This window comes from Muscardinus avellanarius (assembly GCF_963383645.1).
Source record: "Muscardinus avellanarius genome assembly, chromosome: 7".
Lineage (NCBI taxonomy): Eukaryota > Metazoa > Chordata > Mammalia > Rodentia > Gliridae > Muscardinus > Muscardinus avellanarius.
In genome coordinates this window covers 108,493,173-108,507,930 of record NC_137793.1, presented here as the reverse complement: position 1 = coordinate 108,507,930, position 14,758 = coordinate 108,493,173, and the positions used below count along the sequence as shown (strand labels likewise).

Here is a 14,758-nt window from a genome sequence, read left to right as displayed (position 1 = left end):
AGTCCTTGACCTCACCTCCTTGGTGATTTCATGCTTACTATCCTCTAAATGCTGGCCATTACTGTTCTGTAAAGGGCTCCATAGCTCTCCTAGGCGCATATATTCACCTGCCATTACACATCTGCACTTGGCTATCTGAAGGCCATCCCCATTGTGCCTCACGCTGGACCCTCCCTCCCACAGGGTCCGAGGCCCCTCTCCCTCCGCCCCAGTTTCAAAGGCCAGACAGCGCCTCCTCACGTCTGCCTCAGGGCTTTGGTCATGGCTTTCCCTTCTACCTGGAGCATTCTTCCCACATACTTGCATGACTTGCTTTCTCACCCTTTAGCTCTTTGTTTACACATCACCTACCCAGGAAGGCCAACCTTCACTCACCTCCCTCACCTTGAATCATAGTGTGATCCAGAATATCAGTTTCTTTAATATAAGCTTGAAAGGAGATCTTGTCCATCTTTTCAATGATAAGCCACGTTAGCTTCTCATCATTGTAATAAATACCTGAGATTAGCAATGAATCAAGAGAAAAGGTTGATTTCCACTCACAGTTTTACAGGTTTCTGTCCAAGATCACTTGGCCCCTTGCTTTTGAATGCCTGGGGAGGCAACGTATCCTATTCAGAATGTGTGACAGAGAAAAACCACTCATGTCCAAGAAGCAGTGGAGAGAGGACGAAGAAGAAGGGCCTGGGTCCCTCCACTCTCTTCCAGGGCAGCCCCCCAGCGACTTAGAAGAGCTGTCACCAAGCCCCACCTCCCCCCAATAGCACCCTGGACTGGGGACAAAGCCTCTAAATATGTGGGCTTCCAGGGGCCTTTAAGGTCCACACTGTAGCATAAGCCCACCCAGGGCATTCTTGCTTTTCTAATAAAAGTAATACAAAGAGGAGAAAAACAGTTCATAAGGTTCTTTTCGCAGTTGAATTTCTTATTTATTATTGAGCATCTCTTTTCCATAATGATTCTGTCTTTTTTTTTAGCATCTATTATATGTAGAGTATTTCGGTCGCAGAAATGCAGTTTAATGGAGTATCTCAGGTAAATTCAAAGTTATAGTAATTATTAGACACTAGATAGAGATGGTAGTTTTACATGTACTAAATGTCACTGAATTTATTCACTTTAAAACTTAATTTTATGCTATGTGGATTTTACATAAATAGGTTTTGTTTTGCTTTGTTTGTGGTGCTGGAGATTGAACTTCAGGGGCATTTTACCTTTGAGCTACACCCCAGACCAATTTTATTTTTTACTCAGAAACAGGGTCTTGCTAAGTTGCAGAGGACCTCACTCAGTTGCTGAGGCTGACTTGAAATCTGTACTCCTCCTGTCTCAGCATCCCAAGTGCTGGTATTATAGGCATGTACCACCATATCTGGCACCATAATTTTTTTTAGGTAATATACTTCTAGGGAAAAATTAAGTGAGGCATTGGTGGGGTGGGTTACAGAGTGAAGTATAGAATACCAAAAAGGTTTTTGATAAAGAAATTAAAGCTTGGGCTATGTAGGAAAGAAGGACATTCCATGCATGTACAAGAATACAAAGTCAAGAAACATATCCTGGCAAGATGCAAAATGTTCAGAATGTTTGGAACGTAGTTTTCAAGAAGAAAAACAATAGCTGATAAGAACCACATAATAACCTTAGAGGCCATGATGAGGAATTTGTATTTTATTCTGCAAAGAATCTAGATCATGGAGAGTATTTATCAGGGCAATGACATCATCAGATTTGCTACTTAGATGAGTAACTGTTCATCATACGGAAAAATGAGTGGAAGAGAGTGGAAGGAAGCAGATGAATTAGGAGATTACTGCAGGAAACCAAGTAAGGGAAGAGAAGGTGTGACAAGTTTACAGATAGTTTGCAAATATGCTTTAGTGGCCAGAGACCAGTAGTTATGTTCTGCCATTATTATTATTTTTTTTTTCCAGTACTGGGAATGGAACCTGAGAGCATTTCTACCTCTGAGCTACAAATCTAGCCCTATTTTTTTTTATTCTTTATTTTGAAACAGGTCTCACTGAGTTGCAAAGGTCCTCACTAAGTAGTTGAGGCTGTCTGCGAACCACGATCCTCCTGTCTTCGCCTTCCAAATGCTGACGTGCACCACCAGTTCTGCCAGCATTCAGAACTAAGTTGAATTAAGTTGTTAGGTAAAGAAAATGTGAAGCTGTTCCTGTAGCTTTTACTTGAGTGATAAGTTTTTATTCTGTAACTTATATTACAGGAAAAGATTGAACATAGATTCTTTATGGAATGATTGGAATACCTTTCACCCACACCTAAGAATGACAAATAATATAACTTTGTGTGTGTTGGGGGTGTACTGGGGATTGAGCCCAGTGATGCTGTATATCCCTAGTTCTTTTCATTTTTTATTGTGAGGCAAGCCCTTTCCAGACTGCCCAGCCTGGCCTTGAACTTGGGATCCTGTCTCAGCCTTTGGAGTACCTGGGATTACAGGCATGTACCACCATTCCCACCTAAGAATATATTTCTTGTCCTTGGAATTTTGCATTAACTAATTTAGAATTTCTTGAAATGAAAATTTTAAGGAATTTCATACTAAAATGATCTGAAAAGATTGTTTTAAACCCTCGTCAACTAATTATGGGGATATTTATTGCTGTGGTAAAAGCCAATTCAGGGGATTCAGCAAGGATTTAAGCGGAATCCTTAGGTGCTGCTGTAATGTGGGGGACTAAGTATCACTTGTGTATTAAGTTGGTATGTGGGTCTTTTAAGGCTGTCTCTTAATTATGCTTTCTTTTTAGATCAGGGGAAAGTGTGTGAGAGATAGACATGAGAAGAACGTTAAATAACTGATTACCAATTTGGGGATGTAACAGAAGGGTAGAACTGGGCAGGATACTGAAAGAGAATTTGGCGAGAGTCACCTTGAGAAGTGACTCACTGGGTCAGTAAATTGCTCCACGCAGATTGAGCCAAATCGGCGCTGTTTCTATGAAGTGCACTCGTGTGGCGCAAAGCAAAGGCCCTCCTGGCTTGCTGCCAGGCCCGTTCAAAGAGAGCAGAGAAGACCATTTGGAATCCATTTTGCTTCCAAAAGATAAGGCCAAGTTCATCAGAGAGTCAGGAGTTGAGGGGATGGTAGAAAAGACTGAACCGCTGTCAGGGGCACCCAGTACAGAAATACAAAAGAAAGCTGAGTTTGTATCTTTTGGCAAGAGAAAGTCAAAGGGAAGATTTGGCTCCATTTTTCTTAACGCACACTCTTCTTTCTGGACACTACTTTTGTGGGCAGCAAGGCAGTCACAATGCAGTTTGAAAATATCTTAACACATTTTTCTTGATTTCTTCAAAACAGTACTTATACTCAGATATCTTGATGAAAATAATAGTCTGGCTTTATTCAAGCACCTGTCAATTAACTATTAATTATCCTAAGGTTAACTACCCACAGCATATTTCACTGAGAACCGCTTTTAAGTCATACAGCAGATGTGTAATGTGTCCCTGTGTGTGCATTTACTGTGTTAGGGGTTGCAAAGAATAAAACACAGTTCTTCTTTCCTCTTTCTCACGCATAAAACATTAGTAATGGAAATAAGATAAAAAGTTTAAAAGCGACATTTGATGAGTAACACAAGTAAACTGGGTAGTATAAAGAGAAAGAAATCCATATATTCTAAAGACCCGTGATCTGAGTGCATCATTAAATACCACTGGCGATGGGAATTACCACGGGTAGCTTAATGAAAGAAGAGATTGAACAGAGGAGTGTATTACACATACCAGTCCATAGGACATGTTGGAAGAGAGGAGGGTAGATCCCCGCCCTAGATTCAGATCTAGAACCGTGAGTGATGTCTGGATGCTCCCTGAATCAGGCATGGCTGGAATATATTTCCGTGATCTACTTCACTTAGTGCCCTTAAGAAATTGTAGCCAAATTGGCCTATTCCTTGTTCCAAAACAACAACAACAAAAAGTTGTGTGCTTACCAACTTCTTAGCTGATGTTATGCTTTTTTGTTTGCCTAAAATGGCCTTCATCTCTACTTATCAAAAACTCATTCACTTGTTTGTAATTGGGAGCTATTTTAAAATTTGTGGATCGGCTGGCAATATACACACACTGTTAAATGGAATCAGTTGCAGAAGTGAATAATTCAATAATTCAGAAGTTGGGTATGGGCCCACGCTTGTAATCCCAGCATTTGGGAGGCTGAGAAAGGAGGATCTGGGTTCACGGACAGCCTCAGCTACTTAGAGAGGCCTTGTGAAACTCAGACCATGTTTCAAAATAAAGAATAAAAAAATAGGACTGGGATAGCCGGGCGTGGTGGCGCATGCTTGTAATCCCACCATTTGGGGGGCTGAGACAGGAAGATCGCAGTTCTTGGACAGCCTCAAGCTACTTAGTGAGGCCCTCCGCAACGTAGTGAGACCCTATTTCAAAATAAAGAATTAAAAAAACAGGGCAGGGGTATAGCTCAGAGGTTGAATGCCCCTGGTTTCCATCCACAGACCTGCCCCCCCCCAAAAAAAGGACTGGGGGTGTAATTGGAGGTAGAATGCCTCTGGGTTCCATTCCCAGTACTGTAAAAAAAAATTTTTTTTTCAATAATTCAGTAGAATAAGTAGAGTTACAGGGAAAGATATATCATTGGGGGAAATTATAGGAGATTGTATCTTCTCCTTCCTTGAGAGAATTGGTAGAGGAGGACAGTTTCTAAGAAGACTCCCAAAGAGGCAGTGTTGGAGGCAGTGTCTGCTCTAAACCCTAAGGTGAATAGTTTTTCTGCCAGTTGTAGAATAGGAAAGAAAGTCAGGGGTAACATCTCAGTCTGAGAGAATAAACTAAGCAAAGGCATTGGACTATGAAGTAGGAGATATATTGGGAAAACACAAGCAATGTGTTGCTCCAGGACTGTTACATGTAGGACAGTGGCCAGATTGTGGGAAACCTGATGTAATCTGTAAGGGATTGTTCACTTTAGAGAATAGTGGCTCTGAACCCCCTTGTACAGAAGAAGCCTTTCATTGTAGAAGAGCTTATGCCGCAGCCCTGTACAACATATAAACCTAGAGTTATGCTCTGGTTGAGGCACAAAGGTGTGTGGGTCCACTCACCCACAACTTATCACCACTTCATTGAAAACTACTGCTAGAACAAAGGAGAACCAGCGAAGGGTTCTAAAACCCAAGATGACATGCCTCCACTTTGGAAACTATTTTGATAAGTGTGTGTGTTAAAGGGCCATGACATCAGAGGCAGAAACCACGAAGAAGCTGCCATGGGAGTTTGGCCATCAGTGCCCGGCTCGCTGCTGCGTCTCGTTTTCCAGCTGGAGCACAGGAGTCTGGAGTCCGGGCAGAGTGCGGTGTCCTCCTGAGCTGGGGAGTAGAGACAAGAATGCTGTACTGGAGAAGCTGCGGTCGGCTTGGAAGATGCCACAGGGCCTTTGGCCAAGAGCTGCGCTGAACATTTGACAGGAAAGACTATACAGGCTTTCCAGAAAACAACTACAGAGCTATAACATACACATGGTTGTGCTAAGCAATGATAGAGGCTTAATCTTGCCAGTGAATGACTTCTTTAAAACCTTTCCACCTCAGGAATCCAGGGAATTACCATTAAAATTGTGCCTCAAGAATGCAGAAATTGAGGTTTAATAAAGCTAAGTGACTTATGTATGCCTCTACACTTGGTACTGCTGGCCAAGGACTGATAAATGGTTAGAGCTGAGATGCTGAGAATAGATCCATGGTCCTCAACATTTCCTGTCTAGCGTGTTTGGGAGTGGGGTAAGCATTGGTATACTTAAAATTCCCCTCTCCTAGTGGTTATACTTTTCAGTCAAGGTTGAGAGCCTCTATTGTAGAGGACACGTTGCCTAGGTGTAATAGGGAGGAGCGAGAACACACCGCCAGTCACTGGCTCTCAGCCGTAGTTAGTCAGCATCTGCATCTGCATCTGCATCAGCATCAGCATCAGCCCGAGGCTCCTGGAGACAGGTTGCTGAGCTCCACCCTCAGAGTTCCCCATTCAGCAGGTCTTAGGTGCAGCCCCAGAATGTGAGATTGTAACATGCTCCCCAGTTATACAGACCCTGCTGGTACCTGGACCACATTTGCTTTGAGAACCACTGCCTTAAGGATATAGAAAAGTTGAGGTGTTTCCTTTTCTTTAAAAGGATTTTAAAGCACTTTTAAGGATACAGTAGACTTGAGCATCTTTTTAACATTCTTTAGGAAAACAATAACTGAGAAGTGGTTTTAGATGGTAGTATAAAAATATTAATTTTCTGCCAGGCGTGGTGGCGCACACTTGTAATCCCCGCGCTTGGGAGGCGGAGAGAGGAGGATCGCGCTGGTTCGGAGCCAGCCTCGCTGGCTTAAGAGACCCTGTTTCCACATAAAAAAGTTAAAAAATAGGTCTGGGAGTGTAGCCCGGGGGTAGAAGGGCTTCCAGGAACCCCAGTACCACCAAAAAAAAAAAAATTAATTTCCATACCTGGCTATTCAATGTAAATTAGTTCTGATTGAATTGAAATTAATTTCCATATGACTCTATAACTAAATAAAATGAAAAAAAACTTTGCAGAAGGTACACAGGTATGTATGTATATGTATATATTATGTGTATCACTGTACCCTTTTATGGTCATGAATGGTTCAGAATTAACAAAGAAGGCCTAGGAACAAGATTCATTTTGATTTTGTTAACACATTTTAGGTACCCAAGACGCCATTTACTCTATTTTCTACTTCTCTAAAATAGAATAAAGTGAAAGTACTTGATTTTTTTAAGTGAAAGAAGCTCAGGATAAGGCCAAAGAAATGTTAAAAAATGCTTTCATTATAGAACCTGGAAGATATATAACTTTTTAGAAGCAATTCAGTGTAAACAACTAAATGTGACCTCGGCAAGTAAATTAGGGCAGTGAGAATAGAGAAAATTGCTCTTGGGAAACTCTCTTCAACTGAACACCTAGGTCTTTGTGAACTCTAACTCGATTCATTTGCAGGTCTCCAATTTTAAAGGAGTAGATTGATATCTTTAAAAACTTTTTAGCTAAAAAGCAATCCATATTTTTATAAAAGTAAAATGTTTTGAGAAATTTAAGTATAGAATAAAGTCACCATGTTCCCTTATATCCTGAGTCTGGAGTAAAATGCTTTAAAAGACCACTAAGAATGAAACTTTAAGTAAAACCATTAATCATATTTTAAATTTCGACAATCGGAAATTAAGAGTCTACGTTAATTTTTTTTTGTACTGAGGATTGAACAAGGGGTGTTCTACCCCTCAGCTATTACCCCCAGCCCTATTATATTTTTTATTTTGAAACAAAGTCTCACTAAGTTGCTGAGGGCCTCTCCAAGTTGCTGAGAGAAGCTGGACTGGAACCTGAGACCCTCCTTTCTCATCTTCTCAAGCATTGGGATTGCAGGCATCCACTACACCTGGCTTACATGAAAACTCTGAGTAAATTACTGTGAGTGAATTTTAGGCCCAAAAGAGCTTTTGTATATTTTATTTATTTTCCCCTTAGATATGGTAGAGATATAGCAGATGATAAGAATCCATTCTCCCTCTTTCATGGATATGGCCTTGATACATTTCTCAAGGGAAAAAAATCTCTTTAGAAAACACCATAGAAATTACTAGCTTTTTAAAGGTAGAACATAATATCAGTTCAATAATAGGCCTTTTTAGAACACTATCAGAATAGTTACATTTATTTAGATTCAACTGTTTGCTCAAAGATCAGATATTTTCTTTTCTAATTCATTCCCTTTCTTTCCACTTTTATAGCAAGTAGAGAATAGCATTTTCGCCTTTTGTAATAGGAGGGAGCTGTTTAACCTTTCAGTGCTACTGTTTCAATTATTAAGTAGAGATAATATAATTTCCATCCTGAAAGGGATGGATGACTTAGATGACTGTTCATGAAGTTTTGTATTACACAGGACTTTGGGATCGTTTGCGCCTGTACTAGTGCTATCATGTGGCTTCAGCTATTTACAAATTTATCTTTCTTAATTTTTTTTTTTTTTTTTTTGGTGGTACCAGGGTTCCTGGAAGTCCTTCTACCTCCGGGCTACACTCCCAGACCTATTTTTATATTTTATTTGGAAACAGGGTCTCCTAAGCCAGCGCGGCTGGCTTTGAACCTGCGCGATCCTCCTGTCTCTGCCTCCCAAGCACTGGGATTACAAGTGTGCGCCACCACGCCCGGCCTATCTTTCTTAATTCTGCCCTTCAATTTCTCAGTGTGCAGAAGAGTAACTTCATGATAACGAGGAGAGGGGAAATATTTAGTTCAATAAGTTGAAAATTTACAGTGCTCACAGAGGTGTTGCTCCTCGGGTTCTCACTGACAGACAGCTTCCCCTTTATCCTCTCCGACTTGAGTCGCAGGAGTTGGATTGCTGAGGCAAGGCAGGCACATTTAAACCTGCGTCTGTCCCAGTTTTCTAGATCAGTCAATGTGATGCATGCCTACTGGAATCATTTGAAAAATAAGTCATTCATCTTCTCTAAAAAGGGGATAACTAAAATGCCACCTTCATAATGTAACACCCACAAATTCCCTAGATTTGTACACAGTAAGAATTAAATGTTAGTCATTATTGAAATTTGTTGAAAACAATTCAGGAGTCATAAGAAATTAGAACCTGTGATTACTGATACACTTTACGTAACTATTTTAGATGTTACTAATAAGCAGGGTGTGGTAGTGCACACCTGTAATCCTGTACTGAGGAGGCTGAGACAGGAGGATCACAGGTTTGCCATATGCTCAGTAACTTAGGCCCTTGCAACTTGGTGAGACCTTGTTTCAAAATTTAAAAACAAAACAAAACAAAACAAAAAACCAGGGCTGGGGGTTTAGCTCAGAGATAGAATGTCTCTGGGATCAATCCTCATTACTATAAAAAAAGATGTTAGTAATAAAATTATTTCTTCTGGTAATACTAACAAAATATAAATATAAAAAGTATTTGTTGCTGGGCATGGTGGCCGCATGCTTGTAATCCCAGTACTTGGGAGGCTGAGACAGGAGGATCGTGCAGGCTCGAAGCCAGCCTCAGCTACATAATGAGGTTCTCAACAACTTAGAAAGACTCTGTTTTCAAACAAAATATTAAAAATAGGTCTGGGAGTGTAGCCCTGAGGTAGAAAGCCCCTGGGCTCTATCCCCAGCACCACACTCCACAAAAAAGTATTTGTCCATTACCCTCAAATTTAGCATTACACTAGTTTCCCCCTTTTCTGTGGTTTTCCTCTTACAGTTTGAATTACCTGTGGTCAACTGCAGTTCAAAAATCTTGAACGGAAAATTCCAGCAATAAACAATCCATAAGTTTTAAATTGTACACTGTTCTGTGTAGTTGAGCTAGCATGCCAGCCTGCTTCCTCATGCTGGCTGTGAGTCATCCCTTTGTGCAGCAGACCCACACCTTATATGACCCCATTTCCTTTTGGTCACTTGGTTGGCATTTGGTTATCAGCTCAACTGTCAAGGTGTTTTTCAGTGCTTGTGTTCAAGCAACTCTTAGTTTACTTAACCACAAAGCGCAAGAGTAGGGATGCCAGCAATTCAGACATACCAAGGAGAGTAAAAGTGCTTCCTTTACATGAAAAGGTGAAAGCACAATGAATAGTTTGGAATATGGGGTGAGGGATACAGGGAACATACATGTCATTTTTATTATAGTATATTGTTATACCTATTTTATTATTGTCATATTTTACTGTAACTTATGATAATTTTATCATGTATATGTACAGAAAAAGAGCATAACATATACAGGTATCATCTATGGTTTCAAGCATCCGTTGGGAGCCTTGGAACATAATCCCCACAGATAAAACTACTATACCAAAACCACAAACAACAACAAAAAATGACAAAAAAAAAACCCCAAGGAAACTTAGAGCCATCTCATTATTCTACAGTGATAACCTTTAAAATGATAAGCTTTAGCCGGGTGTGGTGGCGCATGCCTGTAATTCCCCGCGCTTGGGAGGCTGAGACAGGAGGATCACGCAGGTTCAAAACCAGCCTCCGCTGGCTTAAGAGACCCTGTTTCCAAATAAAAAATATAAAATAGGTCAGGGAGTGTAGCCTGGAGGTAGAAGGTCCCTGGGTTCCATCCCCAGTACCACCAAAAAAAAAAAGAAAGAAAAGAAAAGCTTTAAAATATAGTTATTGGGCTGGGCATGGTGGTGCACACTTGTAATCCCAATACTTGGGAGGCTGAGACAGGAGTATCTCTCAGGTTCATAGTCAGCCCCAGCTACTTAGTGAGGCTCTCAGCAACTTAGTGAGACCCTGTTTTCAAATAAAATATAAAATAGGTCTGGGAGTATACCCCAGAGATACAAAGCCCCTGGGTTCCATCCCCAGTACCACACATACACAAAATACAGTTATTGGCATTAGAATTTTTTTACAATAATTCATAGCTCAAATTCCACTTGATATGTTCCTGAAACCATGCCAGGAAATATAATTTTTAGGATTATAAAACATCCTCATCTTTGAAAGAAAATATGCCATTTTATGTAGGTATCTCTACAAGTTTTTACTGAAAATGTACTTGATTCTAAAAGTGAAGAAAATTTGGGTGATTTTACTACTTTCCTCTAGGAAAACTACTTCCTTTTAAGATAATTTTGAAGCAAAATCCTCCTGGTCAACTTCAATTTCTGTTTACCTTTTTGAACAGTGAGTAAAATTAGAGCTTGTGAACCAGTTTCTGATAAAGAAGCTTTTGATTTATGTGGGTGTTTATTCTGTTTCCAGAGTTCCCAGGGCAGGTTCATTCTTGGACGGTTAGGCATGTTTTGTATAAGTCATTTACATACTCACCTTTCCTGATCTTTCAGGCTTTTTTTTTTTTTTTAAAGAAAGATAACCTTCCTGATAAAGGGTTGGCAGTACCGTGTTGTGTATTCTTTATTTTGACATTTCTGCTGCCTTACTCTTCTCATTTCACTAACTGCAAAGTTTATGCAGCCACAGGGTGGTTTGGCAAGGCCACTATGAAGTCTCATCTCTCTTCCCCTTGCTCCACTAGGTACCTGGGGAAGGAGGACAGGAACAGACAGACTCCACCAAAGGGCGGTGCCTGAGGAGAACCGTCAGCGTCCCCTCCGAGGGTCAGTTTCCTGAGTACCCACAAGAGGGCACCACTAAACTGGGTAAGCTAATAAAAGAAATTCCTAGATCTTATTGGATAATTTGTGGACTTGATAATGTTACAGTAAAACAAAACATCCTGTGTTCCCTTGTTAAGTAAGTGCTTTGAAACTGATAGTAAGTTAGCCCAGAGATAGATGCCGTTAGAGTTCTCTGTTCTTAGTAACCTAGTGAGGACCAAGTTATTTTCCAGAGGTAGAATTCACGTGGCCTCTAGCTAGTAAGGTTGTGATTCGTTCCTAGGCAGGCTGGATGACATGCTGCGTCTGTGTGTATTGCTCAGCCCTACATTTTGAGAGCGCGTTGCTGGTCCTGTTGAAGTACTGGTACCCATAGGGACGTTGGTGAGGAGGTGGGGTGGGGATAGGAACTTAGGATTGAGCGGTTTAGACATGCCCTGTTGACATAGTTACTGATGCTACTGATGCTGTCTTATGTGAGAATGTCAGGCTGGGCTGATTTACCTAAGCTAACTCTTCATGTTCCGCATAACTTCTTTTCAGAGCCATGGTTGAAGTGATGACAGAAGGAGCAGTTTTTAAAACTTCATGTCAGATTATGCATATAGAACACAAGCTGAACACATGGGAGGCCCAGGACGTGGTCCGTAGCAGCACCACAGGTCCTCCAAGGGAACACCCCCCTTTACTTCCTACATACCAAAGAAATGCGTGCCAGAATCAGAGCAGCTAGCTCTTTCCCTATTTCACCAAGTGTGTTGTGCTGCATTGGGTATTTTATTTTTAACAGTAGATATTTAAATAATTACATTAGTTGGATAATTTAAGGATTATACAATTTCAAATAATGCAGAAATTTGAAAATTTGGGAAGAGTGTTGGTGCTTTGCATTGCTGCTTATTATGTGCGTTGTGAATCATAGACACTTAGCCATAGACACTTGACAGAGAAAAATAATCGTCAGTTATCTCTATGGTGGCCAACATGTGGTTTTGGTTTTCTGTGGTTTTGGTTTTCTAAAATCAGGATTTGGGTTTGGGTTGTCCCTTCTTCTTCATTTTCTAATGGAGCTCAGAACTCTTGTGAGCTGGCATCCTTTCGCTATTGTTCTGTAATAGTTGTTGCCTTTCAAGAAATTGTTCTGGTATGAAATATTTCCCCAAAGGTTTATGTTTGAAGTGATATTTTTATTTTATTTTATTTTATTTTTGTCCCTTAATATGTGTTGAAACAGTTCAGGTGTAATCCTGTGTGGGTGTAAGCATTTCGTAGCCTGTTTATGTTCCACACGCATTAATAATTCACACACGTTAAGCTGGTTTACAGTGACCTTTCTTCAGGTCCTTTTCTCTCACTATTTGTGATGTGTTCATAATTGTCTTTGCCATTTCTGTGGAAAACTGTGAACATTTTAGCTTTGATCCACAAAACTTTGGATTTTGAAGAAGTAAAACATAACCTAAAAATTATTATAATGTTATAGAAGAGAGAGAACTATATAGTAAATTGCCAGATGTCTGTAGTCTTCCAGTACTGGTCTCAAAAACAATTGAGGGTCAAAGGCATCTGGTCTAGAGCCAGTCCTATGTCTTTGTCTTTGAAAAGTCTGGTCCCCAACCTGACTCATGCAGAGTAGCTGTCCTAAATCAGCACTAGCAGCTCTACTCATAATGATAAGAGGGAAAAGGACTATTTCTAGAACCATTCTTCCTTACATGCCAATTTAGCCTTGAATTAGATCATTATTCCTTTGTTCTATTTTTTATGTCCTGGTGACTTGTTTTTTTGGCATAATTTCCTGCTGTCAAGGTGTGGTGGTGCATGCTTTAATCTCAGAACTTGGGGGGCTTAGACAGGAGGATTGTATAGGTTTGAAGCCAGCTTCAGCTACTTAGTGAGGCTCTCAGCAACATAGTGAGACCCTGTTTTCAAATAAAATATAAAATATGTCTGGGAGTATAGCCTGGAGGTAGAGTCCCTGAGTTCCATCCATCCCTGAGTTCCATCCATCCCCAGTGTGTACCCCCCCCCTCTCTCACACACACATACACACACACACACACACACACACACACACACACACACACATTAATTGAATTACTTCTTTATGTGTAACATTTTATGCTAGTCTATATGAAGGAAAAAATTATGTCTTTTATGTAATTTTAGAAGTTATGTAATTTTAGAAGACTTTTTATGTACTTTGGTAAGATAATATGAATTCATGTAGAAACAAGATGTTAATATATAAAAGTACATTAAAATTATTTTAATCTCTGCTAATATGTCTACATAGCAATAAGCAGGAATGAAAAGTTTTAAATATGTCACTTTTCATGGCATCACAAGGTAAATACTTAGTGAAATAAATCTACTGAGAGATGTGTGAGACATTTAGAAAACTATAAAACATAATTGAGGAAAATAAACAATATTTGAACAAATGAAGGACTATCCCATGATCATGCATTAGAAGACAATATTATCTTTTAGTTCTCAAGATCAAAATTACAACATGATATTCCTCCATACCTACACACAAATTAGTAAGTTGATTCTAAAATTTGTCTAGAAATTCCATAGACCAAGCCAAGGTAGTAGAAAACAAGAAGACTTAGTCTGCTAACATCAAGATCTGTTTTAAAACTACAGCATGGTGTAAGTATAAGAATAAACAGACAGACTAATGAAACTGAATGGAGAGTCCTGAGATGGTCCCACGTGTGTGTTGACTTTTGGTGTGACCAACGGGGCCCTGTGGAGCAGTGGTGAAGAGAGAGTCTTCTCATTCATTGGTGCTGGGTCAGTCAGAGATCTTCATGAGGGGTTGTGGGGACTTGACCTTTACCCTGCACCATATACAAAATCAATTCCAAGTGCCTCATTGACCTAAACACAAAAAGTAATACAATAAAGCTTCCAGAAATACTATGGTGCGATATTTCCCTGGTCTTGGAGAGATTAAGCTCTCTTTAACAGAATATAAAAAATTAATCATAATTATAATAATCAATAAATTGGACTTTATTGGATTAAAAATTATATTAATCAAGATACCATTAAGAGAGTGAAAAATAAACTACAGAGTAGGAGAATATACTTATAAATGAACCTATAATGAACAGGAAACTTTTATCCAGTTTATATAAAGACTTTCTGGTAGAAAAATGAGCAAGAGGTTTGAAGAATTTGTTAAAGAGTAGATTAAAAATACTGCACAATCTAGAATTCCATTTGTATAAATCTCCAAACAGGCAACACCAATCAGTGATGTTAAATGTCAAAACAGTGGTTAGTTTGGGGAGAAAATAGTAGCAACTGGGAGAAATATAAAGCAGTTTCTGGAATTGCTAGTGATGTTCTATTTGTTGACTTGGCAAGGGGTTACACAGGTGTGTCCACTTTGTAAGAATTCATTGAGCCAGGCATGGTGGCATTGGTACTGGGGAGGCTGAGCTGGAGGATCACAGGTTCCAGGATAGACTCAGAAACACAGGGGGACTCTCAGCAACCTAATGGGACCTTGTTTCAAAGCAAACCAAAACGGAGGGAGGGGCTGAGGGTGTAGCTCAGAGGTAGTTTGTCCCTGGGTTCAATCCTTAGTACTTAAAACAAA

At 39.9% G+C, this 14,758-nt stretch overlaps 1 protein-coding gene across 2 annotated transcripts in view; it reads left to right on the top strand.

The window, feature by feature from the left end:
• Positions 1-14,758, top strand: part of RASAL2 (RAS protein activator like 2) — a gene marked incomplete at both ends in the record, with an annotated part of 325,911 nt that overhangs the window by 149,515 nt on the left and 161,638 nt on the right. For both annotated transcript variants that reach the window (XM_080699623.1, XM_080699622.1), the window contains one exon: positions 11,061-11,184. In XM_080699623.1, coding sequence (XP_080555749.1) covers positions 11,061-11,184 — 124 coding nt within the window. The remainder of the gene's footprint in view (positions 1-11,060; positions 11,185-14,758) is intronic.